The 24,244-nt window shown below is 45.7% G+C and overlaps 1 protein-coding gene across 1 annotated transcript in view; it reads left to right on the top strand.

Moving 5' to 3' along the window:
* ETV6 (ETS variant transcription factor 6) overlaps positions 1 to 24,244 on the top strand; it is a 237,154-nt gene that overhangs the window by 180,822 nt on the left and 32,088 nt on the right. The window contains exons 3-4 of the mRNA XM_065887202.1: positions 8,538 to 8,702; positions 21,649 to 21,783. Of these exons, the coding sequence (XP_065743274.1) occupies positions 8,538 to 8,702; positions 21,649 to 21,783 (300 nt within the window). The remainder of the gene's footprint in view (positions 1 to 8,537; positions 8,703 to 21,648; positions 21,784 to 24,244) is intronic.

Genomic DNA, 24,244 nt, shown 5'->3' with positions numbered 1-24,244 from the left:
CCAAGATGGGTGAATTGATTGTAAAAGTGAATCTAAGTTGTTCTAAATAAATTCAAGGCTCTTGGCCCAGACAGATGACATCCCAGAATAAAGAACTTACAAGGGTGAAAGGCCACTGACAGTGATCCCTAAGCATTGTGGGAAATGGAAGAGGCACTAAAAGAAAGTGCCTGACACTCAGAGCAGAAAAAGGAAAAAAGGCAGTATGTACAGACTAAAAACAGCTAACCTGTTATAGCTTTCAGATGAAACTCAGGAGAGATCTTCAAACATATATGTTATAAGCACTTAGGACAAAGTTATCCCTTAGGAACCAACCCTGCCCCTTCTCTTCACCTTCTTCAATAAGGTTGCTCTAACTTTTGTAGTTATTGTATTTCTGGACATCAAGAAAGCATTTTACTTGAATTTCAGATGGTTCCATTTATGGCTGAACCGGAAAGATGTAGTCCAAATATCAGAGTATTTACACGTGTTGATAATTGAACACCTGTACCCAAACGGAGCCAATAACTGGATCAGTCTCCAGCTGAAAGAAGGTGGCTGGTGTGTCACCAGGGTGCTCTCATGTCAGCCCTCACCTAATCAGCACTTTGTCGGTAACCTGTTGAGGTGACAGATGCTAATCAAAGCCACAGATGACATGAAGCTACAAAGTATTGATGATACTAGAGGTGGGTCCAAATCTGGAGGGACGGCTGCAGGCTGGAATGATGATGGAGAATAGCAAGATGAAATCTAATACTGATGAACACACATCCTCACGGTTGGGTTCCAGACAGCAGCCATATACGTGCAGGGCAGGGAGATTGTAAAGATGATAATGGTAAATAGCTATTAATAGTCTTTGCTCTATGCCAAATGCTGTCCTTTGTATTTTATATCGTCATCATTTGTATCATCTTACTATCCTAGCTTTATGTCATCTGCCGATTTGACAAGCATGTCATCTATGCTTCAGTGCCACTTGCTTCACAAGTTGAAAGTTGTCCCCATTCTCCAGTTGAGGTGAGTGAGACACAGAGCGGTTAAGAAACTCGTCTGAGATCACACAGCTGGGAGGTAGAGTCTCCGTGCTGGTGCTCCGTGCCTACACGTTTCACCACTGTGAAAGTTCACACAGTCAGTGAAACTTTTCTCTCTCTCTCTCTCTCTCTTTTTTTAAATCCTGAATTTAACTTGATGTCCTGCCAAAACACCAAATAACCTTAGAGAGGCAAGGAGTCAATAAATATGGACTTCGGGCTAGACCAACTGGGTTCACATGTTGGCTCTTCCACTGGGTATGTGACTTTGGCCGCGTCACTTAACGTCTCAGTGCTCCAGTTTTCTCCTCTGTAAATGAGGATAGTGAACGTTTCTATTGTACAGGGTTGCTGTGGGGATTAAATGAGTTGCCTACAGAAGGCATTTAGAACAGTGCCTTTCACACAGTAAATGCTGGTTAGTGTTTACGGTTACAGACATCCCTGGGTATCCGCATGGGGGGATTGGTTCCAGGACCCCCTCAGATACCAAAATCCACAGATGCTCAAGTCCCTTATGTGAACTCGTGTGGTATTTGCATATACCCTACCTACACACATCCTCCCATATACTTTAAATCATCTCTAGATTACTTATAATACCTAACACACTGCAAATGCTATGTAATTTGTTGTGACTACGATGTAAACGCTATGTGAATAGCTGCTAGCACACAGCAAATTCAAGTTTTGCTTCTGGGAACTTTCTGGATTTTTTTTTTCTGAGTATTTTTGATCTGCAGTTGGTTGGATGTGGAACCTCGACACGGAGGGCAACTGGAGAATCCACGTGGTGGGGTGTTAAGAGTTGGGGCCTGGTTCTCAATCCCAGCACCACCATTTCCATTTACCGTGTGTGGCAGTTTTCTCCTCTACAAAACGAGAAGGAATGATCGTTGTAGTGAAGACTCACGTAAATGCTCAGTAATTGCTAGCTATTATGATGAACAGAAACGTTGTCCAGAGATAGAAAGGTTCTAGCCCTGCTTCTGGTACTACTTTTAGAAATGGGAGCCAAATAGCATCTCCAGAGGAGGCAGGCAGGCCTGTAAGGCTCTAAAAAAGGCAGTACAGGGCTTCCCTGGTGGCACAGTGGTTAAGAGTCTGCCTGCCAATGCAGGGGACACGGGTTCGGGCCCTGGTCCGGGAAGATCTCACATGCCATGGAGCAATTAAGCCAGTGTGCCACAACTGCTGAGTCTGTGCTCTGGAGCCCGCGAGCCACAACTGCTGAGGCCTGCGTGCCTGGAGCCCGTGCTCCACAACGGGGAGGCCACCGCAATGAGAGGCCCGTGCGCCGCAGCGAGGAGTGGCCCCCGCTCGCCGCAACTGGAGAGAGCCCGTACACAGCGACGAGGACCCAATGCAGCCAAAACTAAATAAATAAAATAAATAAAAAAAAAAATAAAAAAAAAAAAGGCAGTACAGAACTTCTGTTTGGACAGATGAAGGATGTTTAATCTTAAGGCAAGATAACTAAGCAAGGAAGTGATAACCTTCCTCACTATGTCAAGGGTTACAGAACTGTTCGGTGTCATCGAATCTAGTTACGAGACACCGTGGGAGGTTGGAAAGAGTCAGGGAACCTGGGGCAGCTTGATCCTGATTCAATCTCTTAACTTTTCCCAGCTTCAGTTGCCTAATGAATAAGAGGCAGTGGGAGTTGTCTTCTATGATTCTGTCCTCTAAGCCACAGGATCTGCAGCCAGTTCCTGTGTACACAGAACATTTAGGATAAAGGGTGTTTTTGATGAACGTTTACTATAGCGAAAGAGCTTGAATTGAGTATTACACAAACCAGCAACATCTTCTAATGACTCTGAGCCCCTGTCTCCTCATCTGTTAAATTGAAATGAGACTACCGTGGGTTTCACAGGGCTTTTTGGAGAATTTACCTGAGGTCATACACGTGAAAACACCTTCTTAAAATGTTGTTTATTATTGCCGTTACCGGGTTATAACTTTTCCAAGAATTAGAATATAAAAAAATACTCGTAAGCACCAAACTCTATTTAAAGTAACTTAATCCGTTTTCCGTGATTCAGAGGAGGCTTCAGGAAGTTACAAAATCTCAGGGTCATTGTCGTGAGCACGGAGTAGCTCTGTAGAAAAAGGGTCCCAGCTGCTTGTAAATGGGAGCGTCTTGACCGTATTAAACCCAGAAGGGAAGAGAGATCACATACTCTAAGCCCCTCGTTTTACAGATGAAGCCACTGAACCAAAGAGAAACTGAGTGGCCGGCCCAGCATCACATGTTAATTAATGGCAGATCTGGGAATGAAATCCAGGCTCCTATCTCTCAGCATGCTTTCCGTCGTTAGTTTAAACATAACTCAGAAAGTCTGAATCGAGGCTAAGAGTGTACTGATGAATGTGGCTGCTGCTTTGAACATGGAATTGGAGAGCTATCACAAGGAAGTTTAAGGGTCTGGGTATGTCATTGAAGGGTACGGCCCCATGAACTTGACTTGACCCACTTGGGAAAAAAAAGTGCGGTGGAACTCTTAGTAATTTTCTTAATCATAGCAGTTCATTTCTTCTGTGCAAAATCCTTCTCAACTATGCTCTGAAATTAATTGGCGTTAAAAATGCAGGTCTTGGGGTGGCTTTCACAGGCTTGTTATGTGCACAGGGAATAGCATAATGTAGGTACGGAATGATGGTCTCTCTCTCTTTTCTTTTTACTAGTGATCATTAACATGTATATTCTCCAACTTTGTTGAGCTAACATTGCAACACGTAACTGTAAAACAAGTTACATGTGACGTGCTCCTCCGTGGTCTTGCTCGTGTTCTGTTACGCTAGCAACTGTCTACGCAGGATTGGCGTGGGCACGGCAGGTGCGTGTGAGCAAGTAGCTAGTGACGGTAGAGCCTTATTCCTGGATGCGTTAAAAGCAGAGTCTCGCCTACACCTCCCTCTTCTTCCCCTGTATAAATCTCTTTCTCCAGGGATCTACAGGGTTTTTTTGGCTCTATTTTTAGTCTGTTGATAACTTGAGAAACCTCCCAGGATCAGAGTCTCAGAGGGGCAGGATTCATTTCACTCAGTCTTTTCGGAATCCCCAACGGATGTTGAAAATCAGTCTGCATCCTGAATCTGGATGGGAAATACGTGGGTCAGCAGAGGGTGGTGGATAAGAGCACAGGCTTGGGGACCCGGCGCCCTGGGTTCGAAATCTCAGCTCCTCTTGTGTTTTTGGTCACTGTGGTCGTGTGCCTTTGGGCAAATCCCTTAAATGCACTGGGCCTTAGTTTCCTCAACGGAAACCCTCTCTCCTGTGTTACTGTGAGCATGCAGTCAGATGAACTGGTATTTATAAAGTGTTCAAAACGGTGCTGGGTAACTATTAAGTGAATTCAATGGTCCTGATTCGATGGGAATGACTTCTCCATCCAAAGGTGTAACACCCAGGCTTTAGGGCCCTGAGGTTTGAGGAAAGGAGGCTTCTTTTTCCTCATTTAGAATGGCAGAGCGCATCCTACACCAGGACCTTTTTATTCTATTGAATTGAAAAGGGTACAGCAGTGGGACTTGACTTGGAACACCAAAGTTCATCAAACCTCTTCCGGCTCGGTGCATGTGTCCGTGTTCTCTCTTTGGAAGAGCGGCGATTCTGCATCAGTTTATCACCTGGCCTCCAGCAGGTAGCCTAGTCTGTCGGGGTCACTTTTGTAAAACTGCTAGGATTGCCATGGTGTTCCCAGGACGGACTGAGACTCGCCAGGTCCCCTTAGCCCACAAGCATTCAGTAGGTCCCTGGTGAGGGGGTTTCCACGTGATGGCTCCGCTTGCTTCGGGGGCTGGGCTGTGGGAGAGATTAATGGGAAGTGAAAAGAGAAACAGTTGTTCTTAACCGGCAGGGCTGTTTGGAGTGTACGACTCTTCTTGTATTTAGGGAAAAGATTACTCATGCGTATTTTCTTCCATAGAATATAAAGAACCTCAAATTACTACTTGTGTACCCACCCCCTTCTCACCCGCCTCCCTCACTTCAGTGTCTCCTCTGCAGAAACTTCAGCATTTTACTCTCATTTCCCCTCCCGAGCGGGATTCGGTTCTGTATTTGCTTTGGCACTCCCTCTTCCAATAAGCTACCCCGGTCCTTTTTCCTGTTTCTGACCAAGCATCTTCTGCCCTGCGGCCCTCTTGCCCCAAGGCAGTTCCTTAGGCCATGGTTGTCTGGTCCTCACATTCGTCCCCTAAAGGCTGGCTGTGCTCTTGCCTCTTGTGTGAAGGAGAAGAAAGGAAAGGTCCCTAATAACTAATCACTCTGCTGTTCCCGTTCAAAGGTGACACCATTGAGTGTAGGAAGTCAACTCTAAGGGTTTGTGTTGTTTTTTTTTTTTAACCGGTTCAAAAGTCGAGGTCTTGCTGAACCATTTTCACACACACCCCACACACACCCCTCACTGTGATCCCAGATATGCACTTTCAAGGTCATTGGGAAGAGCTGGGATACCTCCTATCTCCAAGGACCTTTTTTTTAATTAACTTTTTAAAAATGCAATTTTTTTTAATGTATTATTTATATGGTTGCACCAGGTCTTAGTTGTAGCAGGTGGGCTTCTTAGTTGCGGGTCATGGGCTCCTTAGTTGTGGCACACGGCCTCCTCAGTTGCAGCATGCATGTGGGATCTAGTTCCCTGACCAGGGACCGAACCCGGACCCCCTGCATTGGGAGCGTGGAGTCCCATCTACCGTACCACCAGGGAAGTCCCTAAAAATGCAATTCTTAAAGGTTACAGTTATCACCAAATACTGCCTATATTCCCCATGTTGTACAATACATCCTTGAGCCTCTCTTACACCCAGTAATTTGTACCTCCCACCCCCCGACCCCTATATTGCATCCCCCCACCAGTGGAAACCACTAGTTTGTTCTCTGTATCTGTGAGTCTGCTTCTTTTTTGTTATATTCACTAGTTTGTTGTATTTTTTAGATGCCACATACAAGTGATATCATTCAGTATTTGTCTTTCTCTACCTTATTTCACTTAGCATAAGGCCCTCCAAGTCCATCCATGTCCCAAGGACCTTTTTTTTTTTTTTTTAATGTTATTTTATTTTTGGCTGCATTGGGTCTTCGTTGCTACAGGCAGGCTTTCTGTAGTTGCGGCGAGCAGGGGCTACTCTTCGTTGCAGTGCATGGGCTTCTCATTGCGGTGGCTTCTCTTGTTGTGGAGCACGGGCTCTAGGCACGCAGGCTTCAGTAGTTGTGGCTCGCGGGCTCTAGAGCGCAGGCTCAGTACTTGTGGCTCACGGGCTTAGTTGCTCCGCGGCACGTGGGATCTTCCCGGACCAGGGTTCGAACCCTTGTCCCCTGCCTTGGCAGGTGGATTCTTAACCACTGCACCACCAGGGAAGCTGAGGACCATTTTTAATAGGCATTGCTTCTTGGCCCAGTCAAGAGTCCAAAACAAAACCTTGAATTCTTTAGTGGCTGTGTTTATTCTAAAGATCATAGAGCAGTAACATACTACACGTTATTATTTTACAATGCCCCTTTCTTCACGTGAAAAAAAAATCATAAAACTTAAAAAACAAGGAAAAAACTCTCAATGCCCATCTCTAATTATTTCAGTGCCCATAGTGCTTTATTGGTGCCCTACACAGTGGACCAGTTTCAAAGAGACTTGCCCAGAGTCCAAGGAAGCCAGCTGCCCTTCTTTAAAACTCGACTTTGCAAAGAAGCCACCTGCAGCACAGAGCCAGTTGTCATGCCCAGAGGCCCTGGATCTTCTCAAGGGCATCTGAGCCATTCCATTCCCCAGTCCACCCGGGAGGAAAAGCAGCCCATCCAAATAGACCAGACAGGTCTTTGTCATGCCTGACATAAGGATGAAAGGTGCTTCTTTCCAGGATCAAACTGAAGGACACTTGTCAGAGCACACACTTGGAGTCTCCTTAGCAAGCTGAAGTAACTAAATAGAGAGACCGACGCTCCTCTTAGCAAACACTGATTCTGTTGTATTTGAACTATTAATTCGTACGATATTTTAGAGAATGAAGCACTCTTGAGCATCTAGCTTCTTCTAACCCCTCAGTTCTCAGACAGCTTGGTTTCAGGATTTCTTTTGATTCTTTACAATTATGGAAGACCCCAAAGAGCTTTGCTCATGTGGCTTCTGTCTATGTTTACCATATTGGAAATGAAAACTGAAAATTTTAAGTATTTGTTATAATATGTATAAAAATATTGCCTAACTCACTGAAAAGTAAGCCAAGTAAATGTTAACACAAATGTATATTTATGAATATATTTTCCAAAACCAAAAAAAATTAGAGTGGCATTCTTTGTTTTACATTTTTGCAAGTCTCTTTAATGTCTAGCTTCATAGAAAATGGATGGATTCTCATGTCTGCTGTCATATCACATGCTGTGTAGCCTCTAGAAAATTCCACCGTATGCTCATGAAGGAATGAGAATGAAAAAGGCAGAGATAACCTCTTAATATTGTTATGAAAAGAGTTTTGACTTCATAGACACCCTGAAAAGGTCTTGGGAACCCTGAAGGGTCCCTGGATCACACTTTGATAACGACTGTTCTAAACCACTTGAATGATATGTCCAAGATTTCCCACAACTGCAAAATCAAATAAAAACAGATTCACAGTCAGGCTTCCAGACAGAGACCCAGCCCGAGCCATCCTCTCAGTTCCCTTTCACCCACTCCTGTCCGACTCAGACTTCAAGTACCACCCCTACCAGGAAGCTCTGACATCAGCAAGTACAGTAAACAGGCGAGAGACCTTTTATCCTTACCTTGCCCTCTCATTCCCAGAGGCTATAGCCTGATAGCTTCCCAGAGGCGAGTGCGTTGCTCTTCCTGGAAGAAGTTTCAGGGAACACTTCATTATTTGGCATCTCTGGAAGGTCAGGCCCCGCTCTGGAACATTCTCACTTTGAAAGGACGCTGGGCTACACTCAGATCAGCTCTGATTCTTTTTTTTTTTTTAACATCTCTATTGCAGTATAATTGCTTTACGGTGGTGTGTTAGTTTCTGCTTTATAACAAAGCGAATCAGTTATACATATACACATGTTCCCATATCTCTTCCCTCTTGCGTCTCCCTCCCTCCCACCCCAGCTCTGATTCTCAAGTCGCCTCCAATGCACATTGACATTTGTCATGACTCTGAGCCCCCTCAGGTGCTTCAGGCCCACTCCACAGCTGCACCTTCAGGGCAGACCAGGAATCCGGACACCCCTGGAGCTGGAGCCGGCCAAGGAAGGACAGGGCTGTGAGACCTACGGTTCCTTAAAGACATAAAAAGGGATTCCCCCCGCCCCATTTTGCCTCTAAATAAAAAGTTCATTTGATATCGCACTTTACCACTCATGAAGCTTGAGTTTTACCTGGAATTCAGAGCGGAACCTGAGGGCTCTTCGGATACGGAGACTCAATTTCATTAACCATTCGGAAATCTTTGCCCTTTATTTCAACTAACTGACAAGACCTTTTTTCTCTCTCTCTCTCTTTTCTTTCTGCCTTGCTGTCTCTCCAACAGGCTTGCAGCCAATGTACTGGAGCAGAGATGACGTAGCCCAGTGGCTCAAGTGGGCTGAAAATGAGTTTTCTCTAAGGCCGATTGACAGCAGCACGTTTGAGATGAATGGCAAAGCTCTCCTGCTTCTGACCAAAGAGGACTTTCGCTACCGGTCTCCTCATTCAGGTGAGGGTCTGGACTCCGGACACGGGCTCAGCCTGGAACGTCTGGTAGCCAGAGTTGGCCTTTGTCACCACTTAGCCTCCCAAGAGATCTCCACATCGTCACCGTGAACGCAAGGACAGTGACCCAGCTTAGTAGAGGACAGATCCTGCTGACGTAGGCCAGTTTGAGGGGAGAAGAGGAAGAATTTCCAGGACCGGGGGAAGCTTTTAAGGTTAGGAGAAGTAACCCAGTTCGGACCTATAGACCCTGGTACTTAAGGGATCTCATTGCACCACCAAATAAGGAAGAAAATGCATTCTGACCCTCTCTCTCTGCCTTGCTTCTGATCCTGAAGACTTTTACAAGAGATGCTTGAGCGTGAGTGTAGATTGCAAACTGCTCAGTTAAAAACAAAGACAGGAAGATTTCGCTGGCGGTCCAGTGGTTAAGACTCCGCACTCCCAGTGCAGGGGACGTGGGTTTGATCCCTGGTCAGGGAACCAAGATCCCACATGCCGCATGGTGCAGACAAAGAAAACAAAAACAGATAACAAAAGACAGCAGAGGCAGGGGAATGAGCACTGCTGAGGTAGGAGGAGTGGAAGAGGAAAGAAGAATTGAGGGAACAAGAGAGAAGGGCTGGGAAAGGTGGAGATGCTAGTAGCCCAGGCAAGTTTAGAAACAAACGCCCGGGGCTTCGAGTGATTTCCTTTAGAAGTACTGAATTCTTTGAAGTAATGCATCTTGTAGCTTGTAGAACCCCTGAAAAATACAAGCAATGCATCTAACTAGAAAGATTTGTCAAAATAAGGGCTCCTGAACCCACTTGGGAAGGTTTCATTCAGTGAGGAGCTTTTGTACCTACAAAGTGTATTCCTGACGTGGGTAAGGTTTCAGATATACTTTCCAGCTTCATTTCTCACACTTGATGGATATTTTGAAGTAGAGATTTGGGAACTCCATATGTCCAAGGGGAACTCTGGTCTCAGGTTTCTGCCTCTTGAGGGCAGCTATTCAAGGACTGATGGGCCCTCCCTCTGTCAAGTCTCACCGCCAGCCCCACTTCGATGCAGCTTGTCTGGCAGAGACCGTGTCTTCTTGACTGAGGGCAGGGGTCCCACAGGAGGTCTGTGCCCAGCTACGTTTACCCCGATTTACTCCTGGAGGCTGGCCGGGAGTTAATACACTAGCTAACCGCCACGAGGAAACAGCCCCATCACAGAGGGTAAGATAAGGGTGTGTATGGAACAGTATCGCCCCAGCTTTTCCCAATTGCAAGCAGAACCGTTTATATGAGGAAATGATAAAGGGGAAGGTTCCCCCAGAAGTATAGATGTTAATGGAAACTTGAAAACTTAAATCAAGGCTGAAAAACAGATCATTGCTATGGTTTTATAAGGGACACAAACCTACCTGAAACATTTAGTCTTCAATCGTTGATTCTTTCTGTAGCCTCAGAACAAGAAAACCGTCAAACAATGATATAAATAAACAAATAAAACTAACCTAAAAGGAACCTCAATAGTTCCTTTTAATTTAATGCAAAAACACTTCCCTTTTCTGTTCCAGTGGAAACTCAAAGATTACACTCAAAGGGGCAAAGTTACCTATCTGGAGGAAAAGAGCTCTAACTCTTTAGGGTTCCGGAGAAATTACTCATGTCAGGCAAACAGAGGGAAACATAGTGATGTGTTTTAACTTGATTTGACTTAGACCTTGGGCACGCTTTCCTCCCACAGTCTTTGTAAATCTGCCTTCCCCCCACCATATCTCAGGTGTTCCTTTTTGTTGCTGATTTATTTTTCTCTCCGGTGACCTCTCAACTTTCCTTGTGAAACTAGGTTCTCTCCGCTCAAAGCTGGGACCGAAGATACACAGAACCTGTCAGTACGCCCTTGCCACTTTGTCAGGTCTTTGCCGGGTGGGCCACGTGGGAAGCTGGACAGGACCCTGCTGCCCAGTTGGAGCCAGGATTGCACTGAACCTGAAGGCGCAGGGAGCTGGGGAAGGAGAGAGCAGAGTCGGGTGGGTCTCAAGAAAGCAGGAGTGAAGTTGGTCTGGGACGTGAAGGATGGAACTGAGTGGGTGGGTCACTGGAGCAGCATTAACTTAAGTGTGTTTGGGTGGCGGTAAGGAAGCCCCCCTACGGATGGAAGAGGCAGCATAAGGCTGGTGCGATAGTCGGGGCGTGGTGCCGTAGCCACGGTTAGGAGGGGGCAGTAGAAATTCATTCTGTGAGTGTTCCCTCGGCAGCTCCACATCAGAGGACGGAAACTTGGGCTGAAGGACTTGAGAGATAGAGAGACGATTTCCAGTTGGGTTGTCCAGTGAGGCTCAGTGGCGTGGTAGTGGAGCCAGACTTTGAAAGCTTTGAAAGGTGAGTAAGCGGTAGGTAAGGGAAGGTGTTGAGGCCAGTTCGTGTGGGGGAGGAACTCAGAGAGGAGGCCACGTGAGCTAGACACTGTTCATCGTCGCTCATCACCACCCCCCTCGCCTGTCTGCTTGCCTCTTCATGTCTCCAGTTATGCTACTTTCTCCAGGAATGCTTTCCCTGGCTCCCATCCCTGCATCCCTGATTCCACCCCACCTTCCTTTCCTCCACCTCTCCCCACCTCGGTCTGGGTCCTCTTTTATCTCAGAGCATTTCCTAATTCTGTCATGGCCCCTGACACACCACACACACACACACACACACACACACACTCAGACACAAGTCACACACTGTGTTACATGTGATTGTTTTCCGTATCCTCTCCTGGAGTAGAGAGTTCAGTTTGGACAGGGCTGTGTCTGTTAGGCTGCCGCGTCTCTAGCATCTAGTGCAGCATTCAGTCAGCACTCAGTAAATATTGAGTGTGCCTTATTGAGAGTGCCTTAAAGCCCAGGTTAAGGAGATTGGATGCTATTTGGAAGGTAATGGGAAACCACTGAAAGGTTTTGATCAGGAGAATGACACGATTGGAGCTCTCCCTTTGGTGTAGACATTTGCCATCTGTGCATAGGGTGGATTTATTGGGTCGCTACAAGCAGGGAAGCTAGATACAATGCTGTTGCTACGGTCCTCATGCAAGATGCTGAAGTCCAGAATAGGATCAGTGACACCAGAGTAATAATACTTCCGGCACTTTGGCCAAGCGATGCCAGGACATCCAGGAAGATGCGTCCTGTTCTGCAGAATCTGAGACAGGAACCAGGCCAAGCTGGGAATAATCATTTTGAGTATCATCCCCGTTACATCAAGCTGAGCAGAAGCTTACACCGTAGGTAATTTAATTAAGGCATCAACCGGAAAGCCATGGACGGAATATCGAGGTGATACCTGCCAGTGGGGGCCATAAGAAAACTTATCACAAACAGGGGAGAATTGTCAGAGGGATTGGAAGACAGAACTAAGTAGGAGCTGAGAAGACCCTTCCCATGAAGTAGCCAGCCAGCAGGGCGATGAGGGCGTGATATACCTGCTCACATTCTCCTTAGACAGAGACAAGGTATAAATAGAAAACCTTGTTTCTGTCTCAGGTGTAACATTTGGTACTGCTGCTTCTGACGTGGGCTTTGCTTTAGCCTTTGGTGTGGATGTCGTGAGGTCCAGGTTCTACATGTAGCTCTTCCGCAGATCACATCACCTCATTTGCCCTTACTTCCCTCATCCATAAAACGGGATTTTCAGCAAGGGGATCCTAAACTCCCTTCAACTCTGAACAGGTCAACCCAGCTTCAACCACTGAAAGTGTTAAGCTTCCAATAAACATTATAACTTCCCACCTACAGGCAGTAAATAAATATTCAAGAACTTGGTCTCCTTCGACCTGTATACCTTGTGAAACCTAGACTTCACCCGGTTTTTTCCTGTCTTTCCTTGGATCTTTTTTGCTGCCTACGACAACGCAGCAGCTTCTCACTAGTCATGGGGCTGCCAGAATGAAGCAAAAGTACCTGGTGGCAGGTGCATCGCCATGAATGGATGTTTATAGCTTCCTCCCAGCCACGTTTCCTGCCTGACCTCACCCAGACTTCTGCTTTCTGTGTTTGGAAATAACATTCCTTGACACTACTCATTCCAGATGTAGAGAGGAGAGAACGGGAGCTCAGTGAATTATAATTACTTGGACAATTGAGATACCTTAAGTCACACATGGTAGCCTCTCTGAACTCCGCATTCTTTGACCAATTTAACAAACTACATTTACCGTGTCCACTTCCAGGACAAAGGTCCTCCCTTTTCAACCACTAGAATAAAATAGGGACTGTACCAGAATGTACTTTAAAATATCATCTCCAAACAGAAGATGTCAAGGTCGAATATAAATGGGATCTAATTTTTGAAGTAATCTCTCAATCAGAGGACACAACAGGATGACATATTTATGACATTCTCAAAGTTAAGGAAAAAAATGTAAAGGAATCTCAGCTTTATAAAATGTCACCCGGACAGGGTAATCTTACCTAGTCCTTGAGCGACTAGGTAGTTACCATATTAAATGGTCTGGGATGATTTAAATTCAAAGGAATTTCACTGAATTTTATGAATTCAATGAATGTCTTACAATGAATAACTCTAATGTGTTTCTTGACCACCTTGAGGCTGTGAAAACATATTAATAAGACGGAACAGACAAGTTAGCACTGATACTAACTTTTATTTAGAGTTATTCAGGTGGAACATATCTATGTATCCATTATTTACATGAACAAAAAGTTATTAATTTAATTCATGTTAGACTTTCTGTCAATGCTAAAAAAAAAAAAAAAAAAAAGCGAAAAGCAAAACAAACATATTTTCAAAGTTCCTTCAAGCCGGTTCAGCAAAAAGTGAATTGGGGTTGTTTTACCAAGTAAATCAGTTTTTACCGTACTGCTGTGTGATGTTACAAACCTCTCCAACCCACCAGAACCTTTGACTTTGGAAATACGCTTTGCTTGTGATCTTCAAATGTAGTAAAATTTCTTTGAAATTTCTTTAAAGTGAAAATACCAGTCTTTATCTACATATAGTTCCTTGGAAACCACCTTGCCTATTAATCTCTATTAAGCAATGGTGGGTGGTTTGCTGAATTGAGTAGCTGAATCAACGGGCTGTTTTAGACCCAAGTCACAGGGTCTGAGGCCGTGGGTCACAGAGGGGAATGTTAGCCCTGAAGTGTGGGAGTTCCAGCAGACATGACCCTTGACTGAAGACACCCAGAGTGGCTTCTTTCTTCCCTTGCTGTGTCTTGGAGCAACACAAGCGAAAAATATGTGTATTACCCATCGGAGAAATGCTTAGATAAGTCAATTACAGGAAAGTCACTGCATTTCTTAGAACTTAGGTTATCCTAGCAGTGAAATGGTGGCGATAACTGAACTTTCTGCTGTACAGAGTCATATTTTAACATGTAAAACATACAACACGTCCTTTAATTAACACGGCATACTTATGTCACGGTATTTGGGTTTTCTCACAAGCTTATTCTTTGCTTCATCTTACCTTATATTCTGTATCCAGGTAAAGGCAGTTGTCTTACTAGATGTCTTCTCTAAGTGATTTATTCTCCTCTTAAATATAATATTCAAATTTTCCCACAACCTGCTCCCATTTTTTCCCTAAGATCTCTGTGTCCAAGACATAGATACCAACTGAATTTCACATATTTGTTCCTAAGTAAAAGAGTAGGTTTATTTTTACGGTCACAGAAGGCACTCCGCATTAAATTAAAATGTTTGTAATTCAAGCAGCCTACAAAAATGGATTGAATGGAATGCTTGGAAACTAAGATAGAGCGGAGTTGGAAAGCCAAGCCATCCCATGATGGGAATGTTTGTTAGGCCACCAGTGGGATCCCCCAGGCCTGTGTCTGCGTTGGTGTTTTCACTGTGGAATTTATGATGAAACTGAAGGAGCCGAGGCCTCGGACTTCACTTTGAACCTATCACAGGCAGAGAGGACCGGCAGAGAGAGTTTTCTCTGACAAATCTGCAAAGTATCCCTCCCACGCTGTGCCTGCTTTCATTTATTTATTTATTTTTTAAAGAATTGGTCAGAAGGAAACGAAAATCTCTGAATAAAAATGGAAGAGAGAGACAGAGAAAAGAGAACAGTTTGCAGATGTAAGAATGTGTTACTTTAGATAATCTTCGTAGGAGGAGGTGTACATAGTAAATCAGCACCAGAAAAATGCAAATTTTCAATAATGTGATGATTCTGCTTTAAACCTACTGAACCCAAGAAGTTAAACGATGTGAAACGCCTGGGGGAGAGGCTCTGGACAGTCTTGAAGATGACACTCTGCACTGGTCCCAGTCTTCTGCGGAACAAGTGGTGTATAATAAGAACTTGAAAACTAATCAAACGCTTTCACTGATAACACCGTTTTAGGAAAATATTTGAAGGAAACAATCCAATAGAGGGACAAAAAGGATGCCCTTAGCAATTCTATTTATAATGGTAAAAACTGGAAATGCCCAAGCCACCCCCGACAGGAGACTTGCCAAAAAAAAAATGCGGAGAATATAAATATAGAGGAATACACTGTAGCTTTACAGCCATTCATTGAGTCACTTATTATTTCTTCAGTAGATCATACGGGGCCTTGCAGATCACGTTCAGCACTTTACATGTTATTTTAAAGACAGGTAGAAGCCATTCAGGGTCTGAAGCAGAGACTGGCATAATGAAGTCCAGAGGTGAGAAGTAGGATGTAGGGCCGTCGGCTTGGCTGGCAGATAGGCGCAATGGCGGTGACTTAAACTAAGATGGACCAGCAGAGAAAAGGGGGTGATTCAAGCAGTATTTAGAGGGCAGAGTCTATAAGTCTTGGGGACCGATATAAGTGGGAGAGAGGTGTTAAGGACGAGTGCCGAGTTTCTGGCCCAATCAGGTGGGCGTTTACTGCACTAGGAAACACCACGTGGGTTGTAAAGGCGTTTATGTTGAACACATAAGATGCGCGGTGCCCGGGTGGCATGCAAGAGGATGTATGTAGGAGGTAAGTGAAGGTTCTGGAGTTGAGGAGGTAGGTCAGGCTGGAGTAGATTTAGCATAGACAAGCTGATTGAAGCCATGGGAGGGGATGAGATTACCCAGGGAGAAAGATGATGAGAGATCTGGGAGCCTTAAAGGTTGGGGAAGGAGGGAGAGCAGAAAACCAGGAGACGGAGGAATGTCTGAAGCCGAGGGGTGTTCTAAGGCCGGGGGCGGGTGCAGTGACTAGTGGTGATGATGTTGCTGAGAGGCAGCAAGTCCCCAGGTACCATTGCCCTTTGGGTTTGATGACAGAGAGGTGACCTCAGCAAGAGCGCTTTGGAGAGAGGGTTGGAGTGGAGACCAGAGGGCCCTGAGGAGTGGACGGAGAGGGGTGTGGTGATAACAGAGTTGGACAGCTCCTCAGGGAGTTTGGCTGTGATGGGAGGAGGGAAACAGGAACAGCACCCGGAGGGGAAGATGAGGACAGAGAGGTGTGTGCGCACGCGCGCGCACGTGTGTGTGTGTGTGTGTGTGTGTGTGTGTGTGTGTATGTGTGTGTGTGTGTGTGTGTGTGTAGAAGACAGGAAACACTTGAAGCTGCTTAAATGCTAAAGAAAAGAACCCTATAGAAAGAAGTTGAAGGTACATTGTGAACTAGAAGGGAAAAGAAACCATGAACTAGAAATATCTGTATGACATGATGTCAACTGGAAAAAAATTCCATTCTTATGAATGTGCCTTTATGAAACTTATGCATGTCCTTTAAAGACAAAAATATTGAAGCAGAGCAAATAGTTTCCAGATTTTTTGGAGACACATCTGTTAATAATTATCATAATCACAAGGAGTACCATCTCCTGAGCGCACAGGAGGGCAGACATGCAGCTGGCGCACTTGTTCACATTATCTCATTTAATCCTCTTAACAGCCCTGCGGAGTCTGGGCATTTTTCTCATTTGAGACAAAAGAATATTTAACTAAGCCTTGAACTAAGGCTCAAAGAGAAAAGTAGTTTGCCTCAGGGCACGCAGCTGTTGACTAGAGGAACCAGGATTCAAACCTGGGACTTCCTTGCTCCAGAGCCCAAGTTCTTTCCTCTGAAAGGAAAGAAACTTTGTCATAAAGCAGAAACTAACACACCACTGTAAAGCAATTATACCCCAATAAAGATGTTAAAAAAAAAAAAGTAAAGAGACGTAGATATGTTTAACCCCCTAAACTGCATCTTCATGATCTTGGTCGTCACTCGTCTTTGCTAAGGCAACTTGCAGCAGTTTTATTCACTCTCGCTACTGTTCGTTTGGAACAAATTGCAAATAAAATCACAGAATTCAGGATTCTCGAAGTCGTTGCCTAGCTTTTAACATCAAGATCCCTGATACAAGATTGTAGTGTGTTTAGTTTGTGGGTTTCTCTTCTGTGTGTGTGTGTGTGTGTGTGTGTGCGCGCACCTAGGAGTATATCCAGGGTTTGGGGGACCTGAAATTTATAATTTGAGGGCACATAGTTCTAGGTTTCCTTTCACGGGACTATACAAATAAAGGCCCCTGAAATTCACTAGCTTCGAGGCACATCCACTTGTGCGCGTACCTGTGGGTACGTGAACCATGTGTGTATGCCTGAAGATACGTGGAGAAACCAGCGAAAGCTGTTATCCCTTAAACAACAGCCTCGATTTCACTGCTTATCACAGTAGGAGTTAGTACGAGTTATTCCTTTTCTGGGAAGACAGAGAAAATTTATCAAGAGTTGAACAGGCCAAGAGTTTTTTGAACAGTGCCTTTGAATTCAGGCCAGTGGTCATTAGCTTAGTTAGATAGATAGAGCTATGGCTCGTGCTCTTTATACAGCAGGCAAATAAATATGACTTCTCTTTTCTATTATTTATTCATTTATGGCTGTGTTGGGTCTTCGTTTCTGTGCGAGGGCTTTCTCTAGTTGCGGCGAGCGGGGGCCACTCTTCATCGTGGTGCGCGGGCCTCTCACTATCGCGGCCTCTTGTTGCGGAGCACAGGCTCCAGACGCGCAGGCTCAGTAGTTGTGGCTCACGGGCCCAGCCGCTCCGCGGCATGTGGGATCCTCCCGGACCAGGGCTCGAACCCGTGTCCCCTGCATTGGCAGGCAGATTCTCAACCACTGCGCCGCCAGGGAAGTCCCATAACTTCTTTTTAAATCTGTTCTTTATTCCAGAGATCTCTTTGTTAAGATCGCATTTGAGATGTGATCTCCTGTGTATAAGAAGATTTTAAGAATGTAGCAAGAAAACTGACTGAGTATCGGAGGAATCGGGGGCCAGTGGAGATGGAAGAGGATGGAGTGGGGGGAGCGTCTTTATTTATTTAGGAAACTGTTGTAGATGGGATGCATGTTCTGTGCTGCTCCAGAGACCAAAACTAAGAACCGAGGTACATGAGATTGCAGAGGGAGGCCAGATTCCAACTCAACAGAAGAACTTTCTGTCGACTAGAGCTGTCCAGAAATGGTTTGCTTACGTTGTGTCCGGCTACCCATCACAGAAGTGCTCAGCCAAAGCTACTTCTTGGCAGGGGAAGAGGAGGCAGGGGACTTTTACTGATCACAAGTTTGAGTGCATCTAGGAAACCTATAGAGTCCTCTCTAAGTCTAAGATTCCAAGCCATTACCAGGCACACACTCTTCCTGCCAATCATACCCACATGGCACGTACGGTGGGTTGGTTTTCCCCCCAGAGTAGCGATTCGTTTGTGCTAAGCCAGCCACATTCCCCAGCTGAGTTCCTGGTTGCCGCGGAAACATGTCTGTGGATGGACTGGTCCAATTGTGGCCATACTCTGCAGTCTTAGAATTAAGTTTTTTCTTGGCCCAGGACCCTGGGCCCAGGCTCCCACCCATTAGCCAGCTATCACAGGTGCCACTTACGAGTGTTACCTTACTAGTTCTTGTGGTTGAGTTAAAGAACTGGCAGAGCTCTGCCTGACCGGCCCCTCTCCGGCTCTCTCGTCCACTCAGAGAGGAGCCTTCTCTGCTGGGCTCCCTTCGCCAGCTTTGGGTTGAGAGGCTGGGGAGAGGCAGTACAGAAGGCCTGGGAGAGTATGGGGCAGAGCACATATCAGCCCCGCTGCAGGCTTAGCCCAGTGGGGGAATGGCCTCACTTCACCTTGCCCTTTCTGAAGGGGGAACATAACACTGACCACGACCCGGACAGTCTTCCTTTGTTCTCCTGAGACCTCCTTCGGGGTCTACCGGTCTGTCCTAAACCACTTGAATGATATCCATAATAATAGCAGGAACAGCGGTGGTCACACAACAGCTGGTGCTTGCTGAGTTCTCACTGCCCGGTGCTGTGATGAGCTTATTACACACTTACCTCATCCAGTCCTCACAGGCATCCTGGGAGGTAAATACTGCCAGTATCGCCATTTTCCAGATGAGGAAATGAGGCCTGGAGAAGGTAAAGGGCATCCACTTCGTTGCCTCGCTTTCTCTGTGCACGTAGAGAAATGGAAACAGAAAAGAAAGTGACCTGCCTGCCCTCCAGCCACCATACCCAGAGCTCCTCCAGCCCCCCGAGTGACCTCCAAGGAGGGACCACATGTGACGTGCACCAGGCCCTGCTTCACGACATCCTCTTCTGAGGGAGATGTTTGCATTTCGCAGAGAAGTTCGGGGACCTGCTCAAGGTCGCCTCATGTACAGGAGCTGGTCCTCCAGCCCTGGCTGCCGGGCCCTCCCCTCACACCAGCCCGCATCCAAACCAGCAGAGTCCGACACCCACACACACACTGCATCTGTATTTCCTCGCCTCCCCTTCCAAAGTGGCTACACTAATAACTGACCATTTTTGTTAGTATCATCAGGAACACATTTTTTTTCAGTGTTTTCGTTTTTCTCTTCAGCTACTACCGGTATAAAGCATCGCTCAAACCCACAGGATAGAACCCAGCGTTGTGAGGCCATGTAAATTCGGAAAAGTTCAGGAAGACATTTACACTAAACCAAGACACAAAATGTTGATTAGGGACTTATTTTTGTAAGCGATTAAAATATGAATCATTAAAATAGGACTGTATTTCAGGCTCTGTATCCTCATCTCATCAGAGACAGCATCACCATGACTACTGGATTTGAATTAGATGAGCTCCAAAGCCTTCCCAGCTCCAAAGGGAGTCATTTGTCACGGGTCTACCTTACACAGAACATTTTTAAGTCGAGTTCAGAACACCTCTGCGGTTCCTCGCCCGTTTCACTAAAAGGAAATTCCCAAGTGACGTGGGGTCTTCAGTTCCTTAGAAGTCTTTTTTTTTTTTTTTTAAATTTATTTATTTATTTTTGGCTGTGTTGGGTCTTCGTTTCTGTGCAAGGGCTTTCTCTAGTTGTGGCAAGCGGGGGCCACTCTTTATCGCGGTGCGCGGGCCTCTCACTGTCGCGGCCTCTCTTGTTGCGGAGCACAGGCTCCAGACGCGCAGGCTCAGTAGTTGTGGCTCACGGGCGCAGTTGCTCCGTGGCACGTGGGATCTTCCCAGACCAGGGCTCGAACCCATATCCCCTGCATTGGCAGGCAGATTCTCAACCACTACGCCGTCAGGGAAGTCCCCTTAGAAGTCTTTTGCTCTATTTGATCACAGTAGTAACAGTGGCAGTAAGTTATATTAATAATGACCAAAATTCAAAGGTAGAGGAAGAAACAAAATCAAAGGAAAGACACCAGGGCATCTCAGGAATCACTTAGGACGGGGTATTGTGGAACTTATATTTGGTGCCAATAGAAAAGGCACAGAAGTTTGCAGAAACAAAGGAATTCATTTGGACTGTTTCTCAGATTCAGGCTGAGTTGAAGAGGAAAAAAAAATAATTTAGCAATAGCCCACAATATGCAGTAAATTAAGTTGTTAATTAAAGTATCTGTTAAAAGTGGCTGAGATTAGAGACAAAAGCCCACTGTTTGGTACAATTGTTGACTGCGTATCTGTATGTGGAAGGGCGTGGGAGACAGTTAGAAAAGCCTGTGGTATTTTAAAGATTAATCACCCACCCCTAAGGGGCTTTGAGGCACCCACCTGCATTTTTTAACTTGAATCTAAGTCAGAGGGGAGGGACAAGACCATGACAGCTTTTTTGGCTAATTAACAACTCAGTGGACACTTCAAATACCAAATAGAATAGAAGGCCCCCAGCTCAGACCAGCCCCTACCATCCTCTGCGAGGTGCTGACATCTAAAGATGATTTTCTAGAGATTGTGGAACCTTGGAGCAGTGCCTGTGTGTATTTTTAGAGGGAAGCATCCCAGAACATAAGCCAGTTCCTTATAGGGTATCTTTAATAGTTAGCACCTCTGACTGGACTTGCGAATTTCTTTTTCACGTTTATTCTTTTCCTGCCTGGGATTGGGGTAGATCAGAAAGGCACGTTTTTCTCTATTGGGAAGATTTCTATGAAGAATCCATGAGTTCTCATTGAAACATTAAAACTTTTCATCCTTAATGACTTTGTACTTCTTCTTTGAATAATCTGAAATGCAAATACAGACGTGAAAAGGATGTTTTTTATAAAAATAGTAGCAATAAATTGGGACAGTTTCTAATAAAGTCTGGTACATCCCTGTGACCCTGTGACAGGCTGTTATAATGCAGCTACTAAAGCAGTTAAATAATGTGGAGGGAAAAGAGAGATACTAAACTATTATAAGCCTGATTCTAATTCTATACCCACATAATACTGTAGATAGTATTAACAGGCTTGTGTCTCTTAGGGATAGGATTATAGGTGATTTTTGTTTCTTTCTATCTTCTTGCATTTTTATACTTATTTTTGTATATGACTTTCATAATCAAAAAAGTTCAAAAAAAATAAAAAACCTGCATGGCTCTGACCTGAGTTTCAGTGCCACATCCTGTCCCCTATAAGCTCCACGTGGATAGGTGGCAGACCTGTCTTCCTCACCATTGTGTCCTTAGGACAGTGCCAGGTGCAAAGTCAAAGCTCAGCAAATAGTTGTTGAACAAAACACTCCCATTTCCCTATTTTTCTTTCCTTTTTCTATCCAGGTGATGTGCTCTATGAACTCCTTCAGCATATTCTGAAGCAGAGGAAACCTCGGATTCTTTTCTCACCGTTCTTCCACCCCGGAAACTCGATACACACGCAGCCGGAAGTCATCCTGCATCAGAACCACGAAGAAGGTACCTAGGAGGCTTCTCTCTCCTTGCTTGAGACATAGCCAAATCCCAGAGGTTCCACTGTTCCTTTGATAAGTCGTTCTTATTCATGTGATTCATTTTTCATTCAACAAGCATTTGTGGGGTACTGATTTTGTTTGAGACCCTGGGGGAAATGCTGAGATGAATAAGATCTGGTTCTCTGCAACTCACAATCTAGGAGAGGAAATGGGATAGATACACACGTAAGTATCAAAGAATAATTATGACAGAGGCTATAAAGAGACAGTGGAATGGGAGATTACAGCCAGTACAGGCAGCAGGCTCAGCTTCGTGAAGGAGGTGACTCTGTAGGATTCTGTGAAGGTCTGATAAGCAGGAGTGAAGTGGAGAACGTCCCTGGAGGACCCAGGATGGAGGGAGTCCTTGGATTAGAGAGCAACCCATGACTTGGGTTATAGAACTTACCTTTCTTTTCCCCCTACCTTTGATTATGAAAAATTTCAAACAGACCCCAAATAGAATAAACTAACTAAAGCTCTGTGATCCACCCCCTCCCCCTACTTCAACAGTGATCAACAGGGACTTCCCCGGCGGTCCAGTGGTTAAGACTTCACCTTCCAATGCAGGGGGCGCGGGTTCAAGCCCTGGTCAGGGAACTAAGGTCCCACATGCCATGGGGTGCAACCAAAAATTCAAAACCAAACAAACAAAAAACCAAACAAACAATGATCAACATTTTGCTGTTGCAGAACTAGTCCAAGGAGGTAAGATTAGAAACAGGACGTGGAGGACTTTGATTTCCGGGCTGTGGAGGGAAACAGTGGGGAGTGAGGGTAACAGAGGGTAACCTAAGCTGGAGGAAGAAAAGAGACCCAAACCCTGTGAACTCTGCGGGGGACCAAGGAGGTCTGGTATGCGTTCACGGGAGGCAGTGTCTTGCAATGTGCTCACTGTGAGCGCTTAGTTCAGGTGTGCCACGCACTGCTCTGCTCCGGTGACTTAACGGTGGTCCTAATCAAAGCGTTGGTAGAAAACACAACAAAAGACCAGAATCGAATTGCGGCCCCGGGCAGAGTTCCACAGCAGGTGCTTGGGTACAGAAATAGGGTATAAGAAGCTTGCTTTGCCCCTGTTCTCTTGAACAGCGATGCACCGTGCCTCTGGGGAGCATTTCGTCCACATCCTTCTGCCCAGATTGGGGACACAAGGTGATTCTTTGAAACTTGTCTTTCAGACCAGATTATGAGGGGCCTACACCCCCTGGGTTTTTTTCAGGGGCATTTCCTTCAACTGATTGAACATGCCCCAGAGCAGGACTGTTTTCGTTTTGTTGTCGGCAGATTTAAAAATGAGACGTTCCGTGTTTCCCTAACTAACACGTCACAGGACAGAGCCTGGCTTCAGGCGCCCGACCGGCATCTCCTCCCTGTGCCCAGCTTCTCACAGCAGGTCCCCTTGCCTCCGCGATGGAGAGTAAGCAAGTGCTTCTTGCAGTCTCCCCACCTGTGCCTCTCATCCTGTCTTCCTCTAGCTCTACCTCTGCTGAATTCAGCAGCTGCCCCCCACCCCAGCTGGGTTGCTTCATTCTTTTACCCTTCCTGCCCTGTGCGTTTCCTGTTTGCATAACAGCCAACAGCTACTCCAGAGAAGAGGTGGTGGGTTTACTGAAGCTTTAGGATTAGGGCAGGAATTAGATTGCCTAGGCTGCCTCTTCACACACAAAAGGTGTGTGATGGGCTGTTTTGTTTTGTTTTGTTTTTCACTCTCTCTCTTTTGCTCATTATTAAAAAAAAAAAAAATCCCATTTGGAATTGCTGTTTCCCGGTTTATCCTCAGCTGTGATGGGAGGCTGGTCTCATCTCACGGCAGCTCCTTCCTTCTCTCCGCTTGGCCTGATCTGACCCGCAAGTAGGTGTGTTTGCTGTTGTCCTCGGGGACAGGAGTGACTCGGCAGGAAACGCTGGCCACTCTCAGAGACCCCTCTCACCGAGGAAATGCACGTGCGCCACCACCGACACCCTAAAGAGCTGCGCTCTCAAGTGCTATGTTGTGGGCCGTGGTGAGCTCAGTAGGTAAAAGCATGGAGCTAATGAGGCCGAGGTCAAGGGCTGCATCACCCTGTGGATCAGGTAGCTCTGCTTCAGACCTGCTCTTAAAAGTAGCGCGTTCTCAGAGACGGTTCCTTCAAGCTGTCAGTCAGAAAACACCATCCTGGTATGTGCCCTTGGTCCTCTGCCTGCTCTCACGTGAGAGCGCACAGAAGGGAGCGTGGGTCTTTGTCAGGTGGGATCACGTGAGAAGAGCTGTGCCGGGCACGGAGGTGATGTGAAGAGGCTGCTGGCCCCCAGACCTCCAGATATATCGGTGCCTTTGGTGACAAAAGGACCAACTAGAGAGGTAGAAAGAATATATTTACAGCTTAACATGAATTATCTCTAGGATCAATACAGTTATATCGTGAATGGTAACACATTAATATGGG

This window comes from Phocoena phocoena, chromosome 11 (assembly GCF_963924675.1).
Source record: "Phocoena phocoena chromosome 11, mPhoPho1.1, whole genome shotgun sequence".
Lineage (NCBI taxonomy): Eukaryota > Metazoa > Chordata > Mammalia > Artiodactyla > Phocoenidae > Phocoena > Phocoena phocoena.
The sequence above is the reverse complement of the archived record's forward strand: the minus strand, read 5'-3'. Positions and strand labels throughout refer to the sequence as shown.